This window comes from Ostrea edulis, chromosome 6, assembly GCF_947568905.1.
Source record: "Ostrea edulis chromosome 6, xbOstEdul1.1, whole genome shotgun sequence".
Lineage (NCBI taxonomy): Eukaryota > Metazoa > Mollusca > Bivalvia > Ostreida > Ostreidae > Ostrea > Ostrea edulis.
In genome coordinates, this window is record NC_079169.1 from 79,142,340 (window position 1) to 79,168,939 (window position 26,600).

General features: G+C 35.1%; 1 protein-coding gene across 1 annotated transcript; it reads left to right on the plus strand.

The window, feature by feature from the left end:
• Positions 1 to 11,474: 11,474 nt before the first annotated feature.
• LOC125647821 (uncharacterized) lies at positions 11,475 to 18,547 on the plus strand. Its single transcript, XM_048874643.2, has 3 exons — positions 11,475 to 16,633; positions 16,740 to 17,024; positions 17,406 to 18,547. Exons 1-3 carry the CDS (start codon positions 16,606 to 16,608, stop codon positions 18,509 to 18,511), a joined length of 1,419 nt encoding a protein of 472 aa, XP_048730600.1. The 5' UTR covers positions 11,475 to 16,605; the 3' UTR covers positions 18,512 to 18,547.
• The last annotated feature ends 8,053 nt before the right edge of the window (positions 18,548 to 26,600 follow it).

Sequence of the window (26,600 nt, forward strand, 5' to 3'; positions counted from 1 at the left end):
TTTCAAATATTCATGGTACAATCTTTTTTGTCCCATTATATAAAACATTGCAAAGGAGCCATTTTCTTAGTCCTTTAGAACCCCCCCCCCCTCTCTCTCTCTCTCTCTCTCTCTCTCTCTCTCTCTCTCTCTCCCTCTAGATTATTGTGATGAAATTACGTGTGATTAACTCTATACAATCCATTTTAATTAAGTTTTACCATTTCAGCAACAAAGCTTGTAAGATTGTGATAGGGGTATGGGTATAAATCTAGTTAGTGTAGTTGCCTTCAGTCTCTGTTATCTGAAGAAAACAATATCATTCTGTGAGGTTCAAAGGACTATGCTTTGTATGCATAACTTTATATTTTAACCACACATATTTCTGTCTGAAATTGAAATGACATATAGTAAGCTATTTGCTATGTGTTGAAATTCACTCCAAAAACCCCATCTCTGACCAACTCCTATGATAAGACTCCACCTTCTCTATGGTAAGACTCCACCTTCTCTATGATAAGACTCCACCTTCTCTATGATAAGACTCCACCTTCTCTCCATGTTGGAGATTCATTTTTTGGAGAGTCCAAAGTCAGCATTTTACACGAAGGCGCTGGAACATGGTTTGACCATAGCTTATTCCAGATTAATATCATTCCACTCCACTCCACTCCACTTGTTACCTCAAGCCCGTGTTTAGACTGTATAGCGAATTTTTATAAAGTTCTCATGGACAGAATGCGAGTCAATTAACACCCACATTGATAAGGTGATAGGCCTAATCATAAAACTAGAGAGTCCTAGATTAGAATGCCAGAATGCGGAGTGCATTGTCAAAATTAATTATTCGCAGGTGTTCTAATTTATTATTGCTGAACATTTTGGAAATTTATAGAGACCCCATCATGGAGATTGATAAATGGAACACAACCAGTAGATTCAGAGTTATGGAGAGGCGGGGTCAATCAGAGACGCTATTTAAACAAGTTATGCCATTTTGGAGTCTATGCCAAATTCAAAGTTCTTGACCTTAAATCCGAACATCCCAGAATTCCGGTCATTAGGGTGGATGTACAAATCTCACTGTGAATGTGATACATTTTACATTCTGACGCTATGATACGGTGTGAAATTGAATCATTGAGGCTGCACCATACTACATGAAATACAATTATGTGGAGAGAGAGAGAGAGAGAGAGAGAGAGAGAGAGAGAGAGAGAGAGGTATTTAATATAATGCTGAGTTCCGAATTTTTAACACATACTATCTCGTACTATCTCTCTCACCTTGCAGTTACTGTATGGAATATGCCTCAAATCTATAATATCATTTTCTGCATGATAATGACCATTCTAATTAATTTTTCAGTTTTTAATACATTTAACACAGTTCCTATGCAAGGTTGAAAAAAGTTCCAAATGTGCTAATCTAAGAACGATAACTCTTATAATACTATTGCTGCAAGGTCTGAATAATGTGTAATTTTATGATTTCTCCGAAATGTGTGGATTCAGTGCCTATCCCATCCCAATTTTGATTTATGTAATCGTTTCACGCTTCACATTATACCGGTATAAGGCCAATGTGCATGAAATCGTGAAATGATTACATAAATCGAAATTGGGGTGAGGTAGACACTGAGGCAATCCACACATTTCGGAGAAATTATCACCACAAAAACAAATAACTAAAAAAACCTTCGGAGATGGGGGTGGGGGTGGATAGTACATGTAGTATCCATACTTCAGGTGCCTGTGATATAATCCTCCTAATACTTCCACTTCCAATGGTCTTTTTGCCAGGTTTGAACAAATCGTGTATTAATCTCGGGGCATGCAGCCTGATGAGATTTCAATCAGAAACTTCTGATTTAGAATATACGATCAGTACAGGTTAGGGGGAAAAAAACTAAAAAAAAAAACAAAAAAAAACAACAACAACAACAACACACGATTAAGGTAGCTTCATCCTCATGACTATGATAATTTTTAGCAAAATCTTTATTTATAAAGTTAAACTTTACACATGTTAGGTTAGAAACAAAATTTATTCACTGAATAAAATAATAAAAAAGAAAACTTTGGTAAACTATTGAGAATGAAAAAAGTTTATATCTTCCATAAATGATGAATTATCTTAGATTTTAAAAATGTTGTGAAGGGCAATAACTCTTACACAGGTATTCCCTCTACAAGGATTTTCCTAATATCCACGATTAATTTACACATATTTATGAATTATTAGTGGGTTTTTTTTTTTTTTTTAACTATTGACATTAAATACTTGTCATTTTAACAAGTGTTTGTCTATTTTCATTATTCTGTTTAACGAAAAGGTGCGATTTTCTGCTGTTGACATATACCTTTGTTTTTGTATGTCTGACATCTTACACATTTTCTTTGGTTATTAATTAAATCAAACTATATTGAGTAGAAATTAATACAGTTTTTCCACGGTTCGGGTTGGAGCTACCTTAAAATGTAAATTAAAAAACAAAAACAAAAAAAGAACTAGAGCTACAGTGTCCCTTTAAACGGTTCAACGTTTGCTCACGCACGAGACATAGACGCAATACCCATTTCGAAGTGTTATCACAGACAAAGACACTGTAAAACGTAAATATGATATTCTGATATTGCACTTATTCTCATAATCACTGATGAAAGAAAATAGATAATCTACATTTCTCTTTGTCTGTTTACACGTAAGCAATCACAAATACCAAGGAAGAAGGGGGGGGGGGAAGAAAAATAAACGGAAGGAAAGGAGGATGTTTACAGAATAGCAAGAAAATGACAATGACACGATTGACAATCTACGACGTGATTGATATATCTATGACGTGATTGATATATCTAGTGTATTTCCTTTACGTACATGTGGTGAAAAATTATTTATGATTCAAGGATATTTCTGCATTATTTATCGTTTGAGTATTTGGACATCATAAAAGCACATGTATAAAACACATCATATAATTGTATAGCACATAATATAATTATATAATACATCATACACTGTATAACATTTTTCTCATGGAGATTGATTAAGGGACCGGTCAATATTTATTGGGGGGGGGGGTCGGGTCGGGACCGGTGCATTCCATATTACCACTTTTAAAAAAACCTCTTATGTCCTATCTTTTAAGAATACAAAAATGTTGTTGTCCTATATCAGATGTGCAATAAAAAGTGTATGTCCCATCTAATGAATAGATATATACACATGTATGTATGATTAAATAACAATACTTCATTATCACTGTTACAGAGTCCTTGATTTTGTCTAGAACCTTTACTCTTCTCCTCCTTGAAGATGGTATATAAATTTCTCTTTTCACTTTCACTATCACTGTCATCAGCGCTATTAATATCAATACCATCACTGTCATCAGATCTATCAGAACTGTCATAGACTCTGATGACGAGGTTATCTTCATCATCACTGTCATCAGATCTATCAGAACTGTCATAGGATCTGATGACGAGGTTATATTCATCATCACTGTCATCAGATCTATCAGAACTGTCATTGGCTCTGATGACGAGGTTATCTTCATCATCACTATCATCAGATCTATCAGAACTGTCATAGACTCTGATGACGAGGTTATCTTCATCATCACTGTCATCAGATCTATCAGAACTGTCATAGGATCTGATGACGAGGTTATATTCATCATCACTGTCATCAGATCTATCAGAACTGTCATTGGCTCTGATGACGAGGTTATATTCATCATCACTGTCATCAGATCTATCAGAACTGTCATAGACTCTGATGACGAGATTATCATTCATCATCACTGTCATCAGATCTATCAGAACTGTCATAGACTCTGATGACAAAGTCATCTTCATCATCATTGTCATCAGATCTATCAGAACTGTCATAGGCTCTGATGACGAGGTTATATTCATCATCACTGTCATCAGAACTGTCATAGGCTTTGATGACGAAGTTATCTTCATCATCACTTTCATCAGAACTGTCATAGGCTCTGATGACGAGGTTTTCTTCATCATCACTTTGGTCTTTTTTAGTTTCAAGCGCTAACACTGTAGCTATATGACGTTTAACAGCTCCAGTCTTTTCTGTTTTATTTTTTTCTTTTGTGAAATTGTTGTTAAAAATGCTACATTTTATATATATCTTAAATGACTGCTTTACTGAATTGTTGTCTCGTATACTTACAAGTATTTTTCACATCTCAGTATTCTCTATTAAATTATCAAAGATGTGTTTAGACTTCAGTTGAATTCTGTTCTGTATCCTTCAAGTTATGACCAATATGATATACCATTTTTATTTTCTATGATTGAAATCCATATTCCATGCATAACTTGCATATAATATTTGTAATTCAATTCACATCTAAATACTTAATTTGTGATTTTTAATTACATGCTTTAATATATAAAAAAAAATGTCAAAAACCCAGTATTTCATTGCAAATTGTCTCTAGTATATTCAACTTGGACATGAAATAAAGCATGCGTACCATTCAATATTATTGTTTGTAAGATAGATAAGTTCCAAGTTTGAAATACTTTTTTCATATATTTTTTTCATAGATACATTTGCAAATTAAAAAAATATTGCTGTCCTATCAGTGTTGGAAAAAAGGTTGGAGTCCTATCATCATGTAAGCCTAAAAATCTGTGTCCTATTGTATTTTGCACCGGTCCCAATTCCCCAATAAATATTGACTGGTCCCTAGTTAAGAGTCTTTGGTCTCGGTGTATATTGTATTTCTTAGGCAGCTGAAGCATGGTACTTACCCCCAAAAACGTTAATAATGGTAAGCTATAATTATACGACACCCCCAAAACGTTAATGGTATGCTATCATTATACGACACCTCAAAAACGTTAATACATGTATCTGTACGCTATCATTATATATACGACACCCCAAATGCCTTTGTAAAAACATGAAGACATTATTCTTTAAATTTCTATTTTGCAAAACAGTGATTATTTTCTAGCAGTTGATAGTCTTACAAATATATTAAGGGCTATCGTTGTACACGCCATTCCCACGTTACAGGCAATATGTGAAGAAGTACATGTATACTAGTATTACAATTAGTGCCCCGTTCCTTTCCAAAATTATTTTTCTCCAATCACTAAATTCTGTACCCATTTCCATTAACATTTCGTAAAGTTACGAAATAAAACTTTTTTTAAAAACCTACCGAAATGCGTGTGTGTGAAACACAATGACCCGCAAACATGACCACGCTCAATTGTCGTCCCAACTCTGACCTTCCTTAGTCACATAATTTTGACCTTTTGGATGACGTGTTGTCTCTCGATGAAGAAACAGACAGATATGCCTCTCAAACGTTTGATCTCGGGACCCAAAATAAATCCGTTGTCACTGCGAGAAATTGAAAGTACAATTACTGAATGAAGAATACTTGAAAAATCCCGCACTTTGATTATAATTTCTTGTGCTTGGTTGGTAATATCAACAACATTTAAAGCAACATCAACTTCTCAAGGCATCGAATGAGGTGCATTTACGTTGTCTGGGACGGGAATGGGCAACAAAGCTTTGCTTTCATTCTGCACACGTGGGACCGAGATGCAGACGCCATGCTCGAAAGTATTCATACGCCTAACAGACATTAGTGATTCGGTCTTTACAGTTATAAGAAGATAGCATGAACACTTTCTAATGCTTTTTATTAAAGGATTTTAAGTACATATATGTAGATATTCGTGAATGCGTTGAGGTGCACTGTTTCAGCTTTCCACACAGAAAAAGTTTTGGAATGAAAATGAAACCGTTTAGTACTACAAGATAAATACAAAATATTTCCCAACTATACAATGGAGAACATTTGGATAATTCCGGACTGCAATATACAAAACATGCGTAAAAACACGATTTTCAAATCATTAGAAAATTAATCAACACTTAGTAATATTCATAACAATATGTCCCCATACAATAAAAGCATAACACTAAAAACGAATGTCATTAAACTTCATCGGATGTTGTATTCGACGACAGAAAAAATGCTTTATTTCTCTTTGAAAACATTTATCGTAGTAAGCATATATCCAAGGATGAGTTAAATATCCTAAAGCGCCCAATGAGCGCAAAAACACAAAGAAATGGAATGCTTCGGAAGACATCTGAAACCATCTAGAGGGATCTCGAGCATCTAAGAATGCATAGGTCCATGTGGGTATATATGAAAACACTGTTACTATGGTGACCGCTATAAACATTAACGTTGAACGTCTAGCCTTTCGATTGGCACTCAAATAAACTGCAAGTGATTTTGTTTTAGTTTTATTTCGATTTCTGCTGGATTTCTTTCTTAATGTTTGCTGATCACATTTTGGTATATCCTCAAAGTTAAGGTTGTCAACTTGCTCTAGACGTTGTTTCGGATTTTCCTCTTTTACGCTTGGATTCTCCAAATGTATCACAGGGGTTTCGCAACTGGACCTTTTAGATAAGTTTGGATTTTCTCTTTCAAAGGCATTGATGATGCTTGCTCTAAGATTGCCATATAAATTTCTAAAACGTACCTTTTGGATCCGCATGCCCTTAAATTGTCCCAGTTGCTTGAAAATGACCCTTGCTACCAAGCAATAAAGAGCGGTCATTAAAATAGAACCAATGATGGATGTTATGATGAGAAATACTGTGACACCGGATACTAGCACTTCCGAGCCGGGCAGAGTCATGTCCGAACTACAAACACGGCCAGTAATGTTGTTGGGAAATCTTATATGAAGAACTTTGTAATAAATCAATTTTGGCAAAGCAAAGACAACAGAAACTGCCGTAGAGACCCCAATGACAGTATGCTTGGTTTTCGTTGTCATGGTATCGGACATGGATAAACAAATATGGCGGTATCTGTGTATGCATATCACAATCAGTACTAATAAGGATAGGGTGAAGAACATGTTCGAAAAGAACAACAGTATTTTACATGTGGCGTTGTTGGGAAAATGCAAAGGGTTCAGGTCTTTTGTGAAAAGCAAACTCGTACAGAAAATACAAAGTAAACAATCTACATAGGCTAACGCTAAGATATAATATCTGTCCACTCTGCTTTTGTTGATCCTGAAACTGTACGTATAAATGATGACAGCGTTTCCAAACACTCCCAGAATCAAGAAAATTCCATGAGTAACCACATCAAACTGGTATGATAATCGAAATTTTCTGTTCAACACTTTAAGATTAGCATCAGTTTTGAAAGAGATATTGTCAAAATCAAAGTTCGTCGTATTCTCCATTTTTGAAACATCAACACTTTTCCGATTAGTATAATATATATATAATAGCTTATTCTACACTTTCTGCAAAAGCTCCACTTCTAAATACTTTTTTTAAAGTTGGTTATTGTCCCAGTCTACATAATATCCGTCACTATCTTCCGAGGTTCGTTACATGTTTCGTACCACGATCTGTTGAAGCTAGTCACCTCTGTGACAAGTGCCCTACTGTGCTTGCAACTGCGTATGACTTTACATAGCGTAGACAAGAGGATGTAACTCCTCTTTTTTCTTGTCATAAAGGAATATCTGTTTTACCCCTTCCTGTTTGTGTCTTCCTCTGCTATCTATCTGGTCTACACCGCGTTATCAGTTCAGTCGTTTGTGTCTTCCTCTGCTATCTATCTGGTCTACACAGCGTTAACAGTTCAGTCGTTAGCTATCGACAACGTTAGTGTCATCGTTCAAGAGGATATGGATGATGTTTTCAATATTCATGCTCCCAATAGAAATCTTACGGCTGATGAAAGATCAAAAGAGATTAATATCTTCTTCAGGGATCGATATATGATAAATACCATCTTCAATGCTGTTTTTATGGTATTTGGCATTATTGGAAATGCTCTGGTCATTTACATATACAGGACCAAACTAAGGAAGAAGAGAAGGGGTGACCGATATTACATCATTGTTCTAGCTATAGTAGACTTACTGCATTGCTTGTTCTCATCGAATCTCGTATTTGCGAAGAACTCCAACCCAGTTCTTTTTCCATTTGATGCACCGTGCAAAATTTTGCTGTATGCAACCAACGTGTTTTTCTGTATGTCCCTGCTTCTGTTGGTGATTATCTGTGTTCACAGATACCGCAAAATCTGCAAACCTTTCCTTCCGGAATTGACTTTCAGAAATAAAAACATTGGAATTTTCATTGCCTGTTTAGTTTCAGTGATGTTCAATTTGCCAAAGCTGATATATTTCAAAAGAAAACGTGTCATGATAGAGACTCTGGATGGGTATGTTTGTGGATCCGACATGACGATGAACGGGGCAATCGTTTTTGTTGTTTGGATGTCTAACTTCTGGATTGCCTTCTCCTGCGCTGCGGTCATCGTGATGTCAGTTTTGTACATTCTAATCGGAAAAGTCGTTTACAAACAGATGAGGCAATTTGAAACAAAGAGAAAAGAAAGCGAAAGAATAAGACAGCAATTTGAAAAGAGCTCTCCTAGCACTTCTGAAGACGGATCAACGATGCTGTCGATGAAAGTCACGGAACATCACTTGAATGCTCTGTACAAAGTCTCTAACAAAAGCTGCACAATCGAAAGCAAGAAATCAAATCGGACACAACGGAAACGTCGCAGTCCGTCAATGGTTTCCTCGCTGAGTTCTCAAGTCAGAACGCACAGAATGACAGTCATGTTTATAATAATAACCATCATCACGATTTTCTCATACATTCCTACATATATTTTTATTCAATTCGACTCCAAGGACCCTACAAGATGGTTCCGAGTTTCCAACACGGAGCTTCAACTGTTTCTGTTTTTGAGAAGTTTGCACGCTGTGGGATATATAGCGAATCCAGTCATTTATGCGTTTTATGACACTGCATTTAAAACAGAGCTAGCGAAAATTATATGCCGTGGAGTTTTGATTGAAGTTAGTGACCATTCTACCACTGAACACTGAGCCCGGATGATTAGAGTCGCACAAATGCTTAAAATGTTAATCAGCATATTTTGAAATTATTTTAATTTTGTTCGAGAGGATAGTAGTATATTTTGTTTTGCACCGTACTAGAATGACACTATGCCACTGGGTAAAACGCATGAAATGATTGCCGTCTATATAAATTTCTTTAGATAGCGATTTGCAAAATTTAGATGGCATCATGGCGTCCAGAACGTTTTTTAACTTGCGTTTCTTTCTTGAACATATTGTTCCTCCACAAAATAAACCACTTGTTGGGTTTGTTACTGACTGTCTACAGAAATTATTATACCCCCGCAAACGAAGTTGGGGGGGGGTTGTTTACTGGAATCACCTTGTCCATCCGTAGTCATCATTTGTCCAGAGGATATCTTTAACACCAATGAACAGATTTCATTGTTTAAAACTTCATGTACATCTTATATGAATAATGAAGTTGTGCACCTGCTATTTTGATTGAGATATTTTGATATTCAATGAAGTTATTTTCTTCCATTTTGAGACAGTGTTGTCAGTTTTCAGAGTATGTTTAAAAAACCAAAGACCAGATTTGATTCAAACTTTGTGTATATATCATGTATATAATGAAGTTGAGCTCCTGTCATTTTTATTGAGATTCATCAACAGTCAAGGAAATTATGGATATTTTAATTTTAAGGGTGTATCCTCAATTTCATTGACTTAGTCATTCTCTTTTTAAATTTTGTAATGACCTGCTCTTTCACAGAGACTACTGCATTAGTTTAGGAGAGGGTATAATGGAATCATCTGTCCATTTGTTTGTCTGTCTGTCTGCCCATCTGTCTGTGGACGATTTTTAAATAAAAGATGTGTTGTTTTCTGGCTCATGTACGCTAAATAGTAGATATCCATGTAATATTATTTAGAAATTACAAGTATATTAAGCATATTTTCAATTGTCTGAGTAACACACTACTCTTGCATTTACATTAATTGCTCTCAACAATCTTCATGTCAAAAGAATGTGTTTATTGAAAATAAACAATATAATGATTTCTTTGTTCTTTCATCGGGTGATGAAGGTAGCTAGCATTGCAGAAAAAAAAATCCTGCAATGATTGTTACCTTCATCACCGGATGAAACAACAAAGAAATCATTTTATTGTTTATATTTATATTCTTATGTATTGTTTTAAAATATAAACTAGATTTAAGTACTAAAATATCATATGACAATCGAAACTCCTCGAATGTCTCGCGCACTCGTCATAGATCTCGGATTTAATACGATGGCAACCATGAGTGAATTTGATGCATTGCAAACAGAACAGCCAATGTACCCTTTGACCTTGATGACACTCCATATTTGGTAATGATTACACAGACAGGTGGTACTAAAACTAGATCGAACTAGTTTGCAACAAACATGCATTCATTGTCCCATATGAAAGCAATGTCAATTTTAATAGAAATATGTGAGAAAGCTTTTTTCATTACAATATATTAAAATTCAGCACAATAAAGAACTTTATACAGGCGTTACAAAACACCGTTTGTTGATATTACATGTGTTTACGTCAAGCTTAGGACCGCAAGCATACACACACACACGCTCAACTTCCGGGGCAAGTAAAGATCTCGCAACTTTGAGATAACAAATACTGTATAGTGTTTAGCAATAAAGGAGTGAACTTGAATTTTCTCTCCGTTTTCATTTTTGAAATGTACTGAATTGGATATCCTTACAAAATCAGTATCCCGAGTCTCATTGTATAAAATTTTCTTCACAAGTATGACTTTGAATATGAATGGTATTTGTACTAATCAAAAACCATTGTTCCCCATATTAACACTGATTAAAGCCTCAATATCAAATCAAAGAAAAGGGGATTTTCAGTGTGTTTAATAAAATATATATAAAAAATAATAAGACTAGTTATGAAATAAAGCAAACTGGTTTGAATTGCATGCTCATATCTTCATAAAATTACACTTGCACAAGTAGTACAACTGTGTTAGAAATTAACATGGATAAAAAGCGTAATATTTTGGCCACATATTATATCATAACGTTCTGGTATATAAAGTTTGATGGAAAAGATGAGCAAGTATTAGTAAGATGTCAGCAATGGTAAGGAAATGAAAATTTCTCTTTTAATTAAAAAAGAATAGAATAATTTTATCACAAAAATGTAGAAAAAATGCAAAAGCCTTAACTTAACGTGATAAAAATAGTCTAAAGAATTTACAGGAAGAGTGATTAAAAGCAACATACATGTGTATATGTAATCTAATGTTAATGTCCTAGTCCTTCTTAAGATTAGCATATTCTTCAAATACCACTGATCTAGAAACAAGACTGGTAGCACTGCAATCATGTATTTAAACTGCTTAAGTGAACTTTTTTGTGGACGGGTGTGATTGTTTTGATATAAGTCTCAGCTTTATGTGACTACAGTAGTGATTAGCCCCACGCAATACCAATTGTCCAAAATACAAACAAAGAACAACGAGTGTTTCTGTGCAAAAATTAGATAATTTCTGTGAATAATGATATCATATAAATGCCTTGGAATAGTAGTGTGTCAATTTCATTAATTGCAATTTTCTTTTGTTCGTTTTGGCATTCTTTTTAAGATTGAAAATCTAGTTAAATTGTTAATTCGTACGTAGATTAGATCACAAAAAATATCTCCATTGGGTAGAACGGCATTCTAAGCAATGGAGCATATGACATTTTTCACATCATGCCATGCATTTTCTACCATTCACAACAGAAAGGAAGAGCACAATTCGAAGAATGTAAATTACTTCAACTTTGTATACCGTCTTCCAAGGAAGACAGTAATTATCTCGAAATTACGTGAAAAGACCACAAGATCTTCGAGATAATATTAAATCGACATTAGAAAATGTTCTCTCAATATATTACGAGACAAGTAAGTCGTAATTACCAGATTTTTTTTCTCGTAATATTTCGAAATCTTTTCTCTTGTGATTTTAATAAGTACAAGTCCACATGCATAAATTTAGCGGCAATTTCGAGAAAATATACTCGTAATTTTGAGATCTTTTCTCATAATTTCGAGATTATTAATTAGTAATTTCTAGATATTTTCTCTTGATATTGATCGGCTCTCGAGCCCGATTGTTAAACAACTTTCAGTTGATATAATAACCCCTTGTGTTCATTGATTATATTGGCCCTACTTCATGGTATATCTATTCCTAGATAAAATAAAACATACTTTAAAAATGGTTAATGAAAATATTAAAACTTAAACACCATAAATGACGTGGCAGTGATCTTTGAGAGAGAAAAACCCATCATTCACTGATGGCGTTTGCTCAGCAATGAAATGAACATTTTGTTGCAAAATGTAACATTCCGTCAATAAACTAAGTTTTAAGTATGTATTACAATTTAGTGCAAATTAAACTACTCCATAGATCCCCATTCCTCAAAGTGAAAAAAAATATGCCCAGGACCATTCTGTGCAGCTATTAAAGGAATGTTCTTAAACAAGAAAAGATATTAATTTCAAAACAGTCATAGGATGGGCTAAATTTGAAAAGAAGAACTTGATACATTGTCAGAATGGGTTAAAAGCATAAGAGGAATCTTAAAATCCTGCATTAGACATATTAAAACAAAAGTATGTACCATCTATCCTTCACTATTTAGTAAACCAGAAGTGATCAAAGAATTAGATAGGTTAGTTTTGCTTCCAGCTGACAAAGCTTGTAACAACATTGTCTTTGTTTGTAAGGCTCATTATTACAACTGTATTTCAAACGAAACTTGACATTAATTCCACTTTTGGTAATCGTACTTATACTCCAAGTGCCCTTTCAGAAAATGAAGTTCTTCAAAACCATGCTTCAGTTTTAGACACATTTAATATCCCAGTCAATGGATCGAATGAATATGAGTTACTGTACCTATACTGGATTCCTAAACTACATAAAAACCCTCACAAACAAAGATACATTGCTGGATCCAGTAAGTGCTCTACCAAGCCCCTCTCTGCTCCTCACGAAAATATTAACAGCTGTGAAGGAGAAACTTCAAACTTACTGTGCGACTACATATGCCAGAAGTGGTGTTAATCAAATGAAAGGTGAAGATAACGAACAGTGATCAATCTCATAACTCCTACAAGTAATACAAAATAGATAGTTGGGCAAACACGGACCCCTGGACACTTCAATCGAGACTGTTGAAACCCATGTACCATCAACTTGTTTGTCAGTAGCTTGCCTCGAATGTGGATTCTAAAAAATTCTAAAGAACTTTTAGTAAACTTGAAATCGCAAAACTTTTCCCAAATCAATAACATCAAAACCTATGACTTTTCAACACTTTACACGATCATTCCTCACGATAAATTAAAGACTAGACTTTTTGACATCATAGACAGTTGCTTCTTCAACAGAAATGGAAAACGGAAATATTCATATCTAGTGGTCAGTCATCCAAAAAATTACTTTGTTAAACACCATTCTGACTCCAAGCACAAGTACTCTGAAGTTGAAATAAAAATATGCTAGAGTTACTCATTGACAATATCTTCGAGGTCTTTGGTGATAAGGTCTTCGAACAGTCTGTTGGAATTCCCATGGGCACGAATTATGCTCCTTTGTTAGCTGACCTGTTTCTATATTCATATGAAACAGAATTTATTCAAAAACTTCTACATGAGAAGAAAAAATCTCTTGCTGTGGCCTCCAATTCGACATTTAGATATATCGAGTCCGACGACGTTTTGTCTATTAACAATGATAACTTTCATTCATATGTCGATTTAATATATCCCTGTGAGCTCGAAATAAAAGACATCACAAAGTCGTCCACTTCCGCTTCATACTTAGATATTTCATTGAAAGTAGACATTAACGGCAAACTACAATGTAACACCTCAGCTGTATGGCAAACGGGATGATTTCAGCTTCTCCATCGTCAACTTCCCATATTTATGTAGCAATATTCCATTCTCACCAGCATATGGTGTTTATATCTCTCAACTGATTGAATACGCAAGAGCTTGTTCTGCGTATGATCAGTTTTTAAATCGAGGCAAACTACTGACTAACAAGTTGATGGTACAGGGGTTTCAACAGTCTCGATTGAAGTCAGCATTTCGTATATTCTATGGTCGTTAAAACGATCTAGTTCATCAGTACAACCTATCATTGGGTCAAATGCTGTCTGACGTGTTTCCTACCGATTGTTAGGCCGTTCTTGGCACACTGATTTTGACTACGAATAACTTCGTTTACCTGATCAGGATATAGGGCTCACGGCGGGTGTGACCGGTCGACAGGGGATGCTTACTCCTCCTAGGCACCTGATCCCACCTCTGGTGTGTCCAGGGGTCCGTGTTTGCCCAACCATCTATTTTGTATTGCTTATAGGAGCTATGAGATTGATCACTGCTCGTTATCGTCACCTTTCATGATGTCTATATTGTGCAATCGTACGGCACAGGGCCCAGCTAAATCTCGACCCCGCGAAACCCGCCGCTTTTTAAAATTAATTTCTGCATATCTTTTGAAGTATACGGAATTTCGGGATGAAATTTGACAGTTATGTGAAAAAGTTATATACAAAATATACAAATAGATAAGACAACAAAGTATTATTAAAACATTTTTCTTAATTATTTTTTGACGGTGAAGTAAGGTACCCTGTGAAAAAGAGTTCTATACCTTTACTCTTATATATAGTAATTAGATCCCTAAGCTATATAAGTGCCTGTGATGTAAACGAGACTCGAGCCTTGTTTATGTTTACAAACAAATTGTTGAAATGTTAATTTTGTAATCTAAAGCATCCTAATTTAGCACTGACACAAATTCAACTTTTTAAATAGCACGTTCTAACTATATGAATAATGCTTCAAATGTGATATATAATCTACATATTTTCAAAAGTTTGTAAATACCCTAATTTTTGTTTACACCACAAATAATAACTCTCTATAACGAGCTTCTGTCATGATGTATAACAATAATTTTTTGTGAAACCTTTTTAACATTAACCAGTAGAATTTGATCTTAAAAAGTGAAAAACAAAAACTGAGGGTGGGTGTGTGTGTCGTGAATCAGTCCCTTTAAATGATATATGTTGACATGTATTACACATAAAAGAATGCAATCACTGTTCACATGCCAGAGTTCATTACATAAACATAAATTTCATATTCTTGATCATCTATATATGCACTTAATTATCTGTACATGTACCTAATTACAAATTATCCGTAAATGTACATAATTATCTGTACATTACACAATTATCTGTACATGTACCTAATTATCTATACATATACCTGATTATCTGTACATATACCTAATTATCTATACATGTACCTAATTATCTGTAAATGTACATAATTATCTGTAAATTATACAATTATCTTTACATGTACCTAATTAGCAATACATGTACCTAATTATCTGTACATTACGTGATTATCTGTACATGTACCTAATTATCTATGCATGTACCTAATTATCTGAGAATGAACCTAATTATCTGTACATTACATAATTATCTGTACATGTACCTAATTAGCAATACATGTACCTAATTATCTGTACATTGCATGCTTATCTGTACATATACTTAATTATCTATACAGGTACCTAATTATCTGCGCATGTACCTAATTATCTGTACATTACATGATTATCTATACATGTACCTAATTATCTATACATGTACCTAATTATCTGTTTTTACACATGTACCTAATTATCTGTACATGTACCTTATTATCTATACATGTACCTAATTATCTGTAGATGTACCTAATTATATGTACATTACACAATTATCTCTACATGTACCTAATCATCGGTACATTACATAGAATTATCTGTATATGTACCTAATTATCCATACATGTACATAATTATCTGTACATGTACCTAATTTTCTGTACATTACCTAATCATCTGTACATGTATCTAATTATCTGTACATGTAACTAATTATCTATACATTAAATAATTATCTGTACATGTACCTAATCATCTGTACATTACATAAAATTATCTGTACATTAATTGGATAATTATCTATACATGTACCTAATTATCTGTACATTTACCTAATTATCTATACACGTACCTAATTATCTATACATGTACCTAATTATCTGTACATTTACCTAATTATCTATACACGTACCTAATTATCTATACATGTACCTAATTATCTGTACATTACATATATATAAATATCTGTTTATGTACTTAATTTATTTGCATGTGCCTTTAATATCTAGTCTTTTTTCGTTTGTTTTTTTTGTGTTGAACAATCAGAATACAATTTGTTTTACCGCGACTGTGCCTATACGACAAAATTTTTATGCCAGATATCAAACTCTGCCCTACTTCATCCTTATCATTTCTATAAATTTACTTGGTAGGTTTCCTTCTACAACTATCTGTACATATACCCAATTATATGTATTTGTACATGCACCAAAACATCTGTACATGGACCTAATTCACTTGTAACTTCCTCATTACATGAACCCTTAACACCTAGTCTTTTTTTTAATTTTTGGAACATTGTTTACCATGACTACCTTTATACGATTTTTATGCCAAATATTAAACTTTGGCCTAGTTCATTCTTATCATTTCTATAAATTCGCGCGGTAGGTTTCCTTCCCTATGTTTCCATTTAACAATGGAGGCCTTGCATGGTTCCAGACACGGTCTGTATTCTTTGTATTTAAAATATTCCGTTTGTATTATCATTTGACTGCAGAAAAATCCAGTGCAAATGCTGCTAAACTTAGCAAATCGAGCGCTTCATTTTAGGACTAATAACAGCATGTCTATTTGCCGTCGCTGCCTCATTCCTGGCCGAGGCTACTTTGGACGTTTGGGTAACCAATAGCAATGGAGGAGACAGACTGTCGCAGAAATCCTCGCTTTCACCCACCGGAAGTTCCAATGGATTCCATATTTCCGTGAACCGTAACAAACGTTACCAGTACATTACGGGATTCGGGGCAGCGCTAACGAATGCTGCAGCCTACAATTTATACCACAGTCCTCAGCGAGACCAGACAATGCAGGATCTGTTCGGGAAATCCGGAATATGTAAGTTTGTCATCTGTCAAGTTGTCTTGTAACGTACTCCCCGTCATGGAAAGTTGTTACATCTACAGTGTCGCAAGGACGATGGATTCACTGAGAGAAAAATACAAAATATTGATTTCAAAGCCAGCGGCTTTTATTCCGTAGAAGAAAATTTACACGACTCAATTACACAAGAACTTTCTTTATGCTTTTTCAGTATCTGATAACAAGTTTGTTGATTTCAAACAATTGTTAAACATTCATAGATAATTAACGACGAAGGTGGAGATGTCTCCAATAAAACTTGCTAGTGACATTTGATCTAACTTACAGGTATTTGTTGCAGAACAGATACCATTAAATGACCAAATTCTTCTGACAATTTCATGATTTGTATTTCAGCCATGAGCTATCTAAGATTGCCCATGGGAGGTACGGACTTCCAAGGTGTACAACCATACACTTACGACGATCTACCATCTTGGCAACACAACGATTTCCATATGGATCACTTCACAATTCAAAAAGACCAGGACTTCATCATTCCAATCATCAAACAGGCTCTGACGATCAACCCCAGCCTCAGAATCATCGCTACGCCGTGGACTGCACCCGCCTGGATGAAAACCACAAACTCTCTTTTCGGTGGCGAGTTTCATAATGGTAACAACTACCAACAAGCTTATGCGCAATACCTTGTCAAGTTCATTCAAGAATACCAGAAAGCGGGAATTGAGATTGATGCCATATGCTTACAAAATGAACCAAAACATTCCGATAATGCCTATCCAACCATGAAACTCAGCTGGGAGACAGAGAGAGATATAATCAAAAATTACCTTGGACCCGCCTTCAATCAACATAGTATTAACACAAAAATTATCATTTACGATCACAACTGGGATGATACTAGCTATGCTGGTGACATTTTAGCAGACAGCGGAGCAGCTCAGTACATCAGCGGTAGTGCTTGGCATTGTTATGGTGGACGGCATGATACATGTGGAGGTTTTCACAACCAACATCCCGACAAGGATATTTACTTCACGGAATGCTCGGGGGGTGACTGGGCACCCGGATTCAACATCGTCTGGGGCATGCGAATTCTTTCGATTGGGCAAACTCGCAACTGGGCTAAAACCGTCATGTATTGGAACCTTGCCCTGGATGATCACCATGGCCCAAAGGTTGGAGTTGGAGGTTGCAACAATTGCAATGGAGTAATAACAATTCATGGCGATGGTGGCACGACAAAGAACGCCGAGTATTACATCATAGGTCATATGTCAAAGTTCGTGTATCCGGAGGCTGTTCGATTAGACACACCCGCTTACGGTTGGGATGACGTCCACTCTGCCGCCTTTCAGAACAATGATGGTAGTATAGCTGTAGTGGTTTTAAACCCCCGTAACGACAGAGACCAGTCGTTTTATATTGATATCGATGGTCACCACTATCAGTATACCCTACCAAGAGAATCGGTGGCTACGTTTGTATACCGTAGTTAGTGTAAATGTAATCTACAAATAAACACGTGGAAACTAGTCTAGATTCTATAGATTTTTTTTTTTTTTTTTTTTTTTTTTTTTTTTTTTTTAGAAACGACGAATTTCAGCGAATTTATTCTCTTGAATTTAGCAGAAAACATGAGGTAATAATCAAACAGACATCATTTGCGAGTTTGATATTATTCTAAGTCTTGGAGATTTTAGAGTTTTAAGGCCCCGGGGGAACCGCAGAAGTCTTAGAATTTACAATTTATGTCCCCTTGTTCCAAAGATGCTCCATACCAAGGAGAAGAGTTGCAATGATAGTTATGAAGAAGTTAAACATGTTCACTATTTAACGGACGTAAACCAGAAGTAATAGGTCACCTGAGTAACCCAGGTGACGTAAAACTGCGCACCTTACCATCTACCCTTCTGTGCTTAGTGAAAAGAATTAGAAGCATGAGAAATATATACCACCTAACAAGCTTGTAACAAAATTGTTTTCGTGAGACTCAGTATAACAACTGTATTTCAGAAGAACTTAATTCCACATTTGTCCAACTTCTGCTCAAAGTCGCCATTCAAAAGATGAAATTCTTCAAAATTGCGTTTCATCTTTAAACACATTTGATATTCCAGGACGAATGAATCTGAGTCTCTGTACCTATACTGGATTCCAAAACTTCACAAAAACCCTCACAAACAAAAATATCTTTTTAGGATCCAGTAAATGCTATACCAAGTTCCTACCTTTACTCTTCACGAAATCATTAATTGCTGTGAAGGAGACACTTCAGGTGTGTTGTGCCACAACATATGTAATAAGCACAGGCACTCGACGTTTTAAATATCTATAATAAAAAAAAAATTGTCTTCCTGTAAACATAATATTGACAAGGTATACCACGCCGCCATCTTGGTTTTCGTTTTTACCAGCTGCATCGCTTGAAAATTTCGGCGAAAAGTTCGATATAATACAATAATTAGAACCCTACCGTTTAGAACTAACTCTGTCAAGGTCTTACCTCTCGCATCGTCATGGTGAACTGGAAATAAAGTCCATTTATCGGCTATAATCAACCGTCAAACATCGTCTACTGCTTCTCAAATGCGAGAAATCGCTGAAAGGTGGACGTACGTTGACATAATTTTGGGATAGCCCTTTTTTCATTGGTCGATAAAATTAAAAATAGTAAATATTATAATTAGCAGTAAATATGTTCTAGTGAGGGAGGTAATAGATCTTGAACATTATTCTATTAATACATACTTTATTTATTTTTTTAAACGTTAAACATGATAACTTCACTTATTCATGCATTCGTTTCTGTTGAAAGTAAATTTCATAACGTATTTAAGAAAACTTCAAAATTGAATTCACACACACACGCACGCGCGCCTACACGTGGGTATACTCTCAAACGTACACAGTAACATTTATACATCCAAATGTCCTGTCCTGCTTATATCTGTAAATTTTCAGTGTTGTCACAATGGGTGACAAAACGTGGGTTGGAGTCGAAGCGGGGGGGGGGTCATGAACATTTCCAATGTTATTTGGTAATGTGATAGATTTACTAAATTTCCCGTGCCAGCCTGTCCCGAAACCACACAATTGTGCCGAGTTTAATTGTTTGCAGGACTGCAACTACCCTGCATTCAGTGCCCCCCCCTCCCCCCGCACAAACGTCAGTGGGTACATTAGCAAGGGAATTCTCATTTGCATAATGATGTCAACTTCCGTCCCTAGATCAGGAGTTATCGCATTTTGAGGAGCAGTAGACGATAGTTGATGCTTGATTATATTTGATCAATGGACATTATTTCGAGTTTTCCATAACGATGCGAGAGATAAGATATTGACAGAGTTGTTGCTAGATGGTAGGGTTCTAATTATTGTATTATATCGAACTTTTCGCCGAAATTTTCAAGCGATGCAGCTGGTAAAAACGAAAACCAAGATGGCGGCGTGGTATACCTTGTCAATATTATGTTTACAGGAAGACAATTTTTTATTATTATAGATATTTAAAACGTCGAGTGCCTGTGGTAATAAGTGGCGTAAAACAAATGTGGATTCTCAAAATTTCTAAAGAACTTTTAGTAAAATTAAAATCGCTACATTTACCAAATCAACCCCATCGAAACGTACGACCTTTCTTAACACTTTACATCAACATTCCTCGTGACAAATTTTAGACTAGGATTTTTGACATCATAGACAGCTGCTTCTTCAAATAAAATGGAACTCGGTAATTAATATCTTTTAGTCAGTCATCCAGAATATTACTTTCTTAACTACGATTTTGATACTATACTCTGAAGTTGACATTAAAAGATGCTGTAAGTCATCATTGACAGAATGTATGAAGTCTTTAGAGATCAGGTTTTCCGATGGGCATAAACTGTGCTCCTTTATTAGCTGACCTGTTCTTGTATTCTTTTGAGGAATATTTTATTTAAAAGCATCTATATGAAGTTTCTTGCTGTGGCCTTCAACTTGACATTTAGTTTTATTTATGAACAATATTCGCTTTCATTCATATATCGGTTCTATACAAAATAAAAGACACCACAGAGTCTCCACATCTGTTTCATATTTGGATGTTTAACTGAACATAGAAAACTAACAACTCAACTTTATGACAAACTGGATTACTTCAGCTTCTCTATCGTCAACCCTCTATATCTATGTAACAACATTTCATTGTGGTGTCTATGTCTCTTAACTGATTAGATACGCGAGAACATGTTCTGTGTACGATCAATTATTAAAGCGAAGCAGGCTTCTGACAAATAAGTTGATGTTACAGGGTTTAACAGTCTCGTTTAAAGCCATCATTTCGTAAATTCTATTGTAGTCATAATGATCTTACTTGCAAATACAGTCTGGCACTAGGTCGAATGCTCTCTGACATGTTTCATACAAGGTACATATTGTCGGACCGTTCTTTACATACTGTTATTGACTACGGATAACCCGTTTACCTGGGAGAGATAGAGGGCTATGAGCGGTTATCAGGGGAAGCTTACTCCTAGGCACCTGAATCCCCCCCCTCTGGTGTTTCCTTGGGTCTGTGTTTGCCCTGCACTCAATTTTGTATTCTTTATAGGATTTACGAGATTGGTCACTGTTGGCTATTTTCACCTTTTTCATCTACACGCAGTATAGACGTACTTATAATATTAAACATTTTCTTACTAGTTTTCCCCCTGTAGAATACATGTTTGAATCGAAGAGGTATTCTTTCTAACAAAGTGAATTGTCACTCCAAAGTAAGACATGGTTATATATACTTCAATTAATATCCCATTCCTGACTGCGTACTTACATGTACATGTTATTTACAGTGAGATTTAATTAGTGGTGATTATCCCCAACTTGCCAGATGTACTGCGCATAAAGGATTATCAATAATAATACAACGAAATAAGTCATTACTGAAAACACAGTTGTGGCTAAGTTCTGTTAGAATGAGAATTATCGATAATCATCTGAATAAAATGGAGGAGTTTCAATACAAATACATATCTAAATAAGCTTTTGGTAAATCTAAACAGTGAATTTTGTCTTATCTTAAGGAGCAATGATTTCTACTCATTGATAAGAGATGGGGGATCTTATCGAAGAAAGTATCTATTTTCAAGATAAATTTGAAACCATTGTATAATTTGATACGACCACCTATATGGAGCGCCAAATTAACATAAACTCAAATAATTGAAGATATCTTCAATTATTTGAAGATATCATCAATTCAATTATTGCTCTCTTTAATTGAATTAATGCGCGCATTAAATTAATTATTGCTCTCATCAAATGAATTAATGCGCGCTTCAATTCAATTATTGCTCTCATCAATTGAATTAATGCGCGCATCAATTGAATTAATGAGAGCAATAATTGATTTAATGCGCGCATTAATTCAATTATTGCTCTCTTCAATTCAATTGATGAGAGCATCAATTGAATTAATGAGAGCAATAATAGATTTGATGCGCGCATTAATTCAATTATTGCTCTCTTCAATTCAATTGATGAGAGCATTAATTACGTAGAAATATTGCTCGCAATAATTGATTTAGAGCTCGGTATAAATAATTTGATGATCTCTTTAATTCCATTGAAGATATCTTTAATTATTTACAATGCTTTTGTATAAGGAATTAATGCGCGCATCAATTCTTTTAAAGAGAGCAACAATTCAATTAAAGAGATCATTAATTCAATTGTGAATATGTTGAATTGAAGATATCTTTAATTATTTAGTTGCTCTCTCTAAAAGAATTATTGCTCTCTTAAAATGAATTAAAGATATCATTAATTCAATTGAAGAGAGCAATAATTGAATTAATGCGCGCATTAAATCCATTATTGCTCTCATCAAATGAATTAATGCACGCATCAATTCAATTATTGCTCTCATCAATTGATTTAATGCGCGCATTATATCAATTATTGCTCTCTTCAATTGAATTGTAGCGTGCATCAATTCAATTGTTGATATCATTAATTCATTTGAAGAGATCATTAATTCAATTAAAGCGCGCATCAATTCAGCAGAAGAATCAATGCTATCATCAATTCATTTAATGCGCGCAATAATTCAGAATTGAAGATATCATTAATTATTTGAAGAGATATTTAATTAAATTGTTGCGCACATCAAATGAATTGATGGTATCTTCAAATAATTGAAGATATCTTCAATTATTTGAGTTTATGTTAATTTGGCGCTCCATACACCTACATGTAATTTAAATATTTGTAATATAAATCTTTATGTCAAATACAATCAAATGCATCTGATAAATCACGAAACACCATGATTGCAGTATGATTTACCTTAGTAAAATGTCCTAAGAGTGCAATTTCAATAACTTGATAACCCGTGGAATGGCCTGCTAAATAACATGTTGTTTCGAAGGAACCTACATGTATGTTTAAATAGAAAGTATCCCAAGTATGCATTTACATGTATCATCAGTTAGAAAGTATCCAAAGTATGCATTTACATGTATCATCAGTTAGAAAGTATCCAAAGTATGTATTTACATGTATCATCAGTTAGAAAGTATCCCAAGTATGCATTTACATGTATCATCAGTTAGAAAGTATCCCAAGTATGCATTTACATGTATCATCAGTTGGACCCGGACTTGTGTCAATATCATTTGATAATATAAATGATAAGTTGATGAGTTGAAGAAGAAGAAGAAACACCATTTTTTAATGAAAAAGTCTGGTACAATGCACGAAATTATCCTCAACATACACGGTAATGTACGGAAGCCGGATTGTGCCAGGAGAGAAAAATATTCTATCTGGCGACTGCAGATTTAATTTTTGGCGGCCACCGAATAAATTTATGGCTGCTGTCACATAGAATTATATGGCGACCGCCCCATAAATATCTGGCACTTTTATTTTTGGCGAATGTATAATATATATCTTGTGATGTACATAATTACATATTAGTATCTCACAAGTGGTCATCTCTAAAGCTTACAGAAGGTTGAAACTGACTATTCAGAACGACTTTTGAGGGTGATCGGTGGGGAAATAACATATTTTGGTTAAATCATTGGTTCTGTATAAAAATAATTTCTCTCTAGAAGGAGTTGGGGGGGGGGGGGGGGGTGTACATATGATCTATACAAGCTATCCACACTTCAGGTGCCTGCGGTTATACGTGCCTGTTACCCGAAAACCCCAAAACAAAAATAGTTATTCAAGTGCTGCTGCAGCACTAGGAAAACATAATATGTCACAGGTTTAGAATACGTAACAAACGCATAATTTTAAAGCTCGAGTCTCTGAAAAATAAGGAACAGATGTATCTTGCGTTGAAAATACGTCATATTCTGCTTCATTTAGCAGAGTTTGCTTTCTTACCAGAATAGCATGCCTAATATTTATAGAAAGAGCCAGTAATGATAGAAATAAGTCTTTATTTGCAAAAGAATAACCCTTGCAGAGTTATTGTTCTTGAATATACTGTTGGCTCAGAAAATGTATACAATTAAAAAAATTAGTTTTCAATCAAGTGTGAAGAATCAATATGTGACCTTACATGTACATCCGCGGGTTTTTACTGCTTTCACAATTTTTTGATTTTGCGACAATTTGACAGAGACTAGTACTTAGAAAATATTTAACCACTTTTAAGACAAACACGCATGAAACAGTCCTAGTCACACTCTTCTTACAAAGACCACCATTTACAGTCAATCAATCCTCCCTGTAAGCTGGGAAACCTGCCGGCGTCTCAGCACCTGTTGATTAGAAACGCCTATGCTCACGGCATACGGGTTAGCATCAAGTCCAGAGGGAAAACTATAGGGTGTTGGATCGAATCCCATCAATCGTCCTTGGACCTGCAATGTTAACATGGCGACCAGGCAAAGACACAACCCCTGGTCCTATCCATCTCCGCGGTCACTGAAGATGGCAGCAATTTACCGAACCAATTATATACATGTATTAACCAGAGGCAAAGACGAATGGTGTGTTCGAATATTGGCAATCGTGTGTTAATACAGCGGAACCGATAACTAATTAAAGGTGTTCCTAATACCTCTGAAAACTATGACACTGAAAATGTATGCTGTTTAATCAAACATTTTAATTTTCCCCTTTCTCTCAATCTTTGTGATTTCTTGACTGCTCTTGTATGTCTTCATGTTCCTCTGTGGGTTCTTGATTGGAAAATGAAACAAACATAATACCAGAGACATAAAGCCGCGTGTTGTAGATGTGGGAGTTGTTCGTAGGCTTGCACGAATATCAAATGGGACCTCAGCAACACCGTCAGTGGAGGTACATGTATTTATATGAACTTAGAAAAACAATGACACTCAACTCAGAAACATAATGGCCCTCAACTCAGAAACATAATGACATTCAACTCTGAAACATAATGACATTCAACTCTGAAACATAATGACATTCAACTCAGAAACATAATGACACTGAACTCAGAAACAATGACATTCAACTCAGAAACATAATGACATTCAACTCAGAAACATAATGAAGCTCAACTCAGAAACATAATGACATTTAACTCAGAAACATAATGACACTCAACTCAGAGACATAATGGTCCTCAACTCGGAAACATAATGGCACTCAGAAACATAGTGACATTCAACTCAGAAACATGACATTCAACTCAGAAACATAATGACACTCAACTTAAAAACATAATGACATTCAACTCAGAAACATAATGACACTCAACTCAGAAACATAATGGCACTCAACTTAAAAACATAATGACACTCAGCTCAGAAACATAAAGGCCCCCAACTCAGAAACATAATGACACTCCACTCAGAAACATAATGACATTCAACTCGGAAACATAATGACATTCAACTCAGAAACATAATGGCACTCAACTCAGAAACATAACGACACTCAACTCAGAAACATAATGACACTCAACTTGGAAACATAATGACATTCAACTAAGAAACATAATGACACTCAACTCAGAAACATAATGAAGCTCAACTCAGAAACATAATGACACTCAACTCATAAACATAATGAAGCTCAACTCAGAAACATAACACTCAACTCAGAAACATAATGACATTCAACTCAGAAACATAACACTGAACTCAGAAACATAATGACACTGAACTCAGAAACATAATGACATTAAACTCAGAAACATAATGGCACTCAACTCAGAAACATAATGAAACTCAACTAAATGATTTTGCAAATATCAATGTAGGTGAGCTTTTAAACCAATGTTAAAACATGGATTGAAAGATAGTAAGTAGGTATAATGATGGAAGAGGAAACGGTGGTATCCCAAATATCATCATCAGATGATGAGGACCCGAATATCACCATCAGATGATGAGGAAATGGTGGCATCCCGAATATCACCATCAGATGATGAGGACCCGAATATCACCATCAGATGATGAGGAAATGGTGGCATCCCAAATATCACCATCAGATGATGAGGACCCGAATATCACCATCAGATGATGAGGAAATGGTGGCATCCCAAATATCACCATCAGATGATGAGGACCCGAATATCACCATCAGATGATGAGGACCCGAATATCACCATCAGATGAT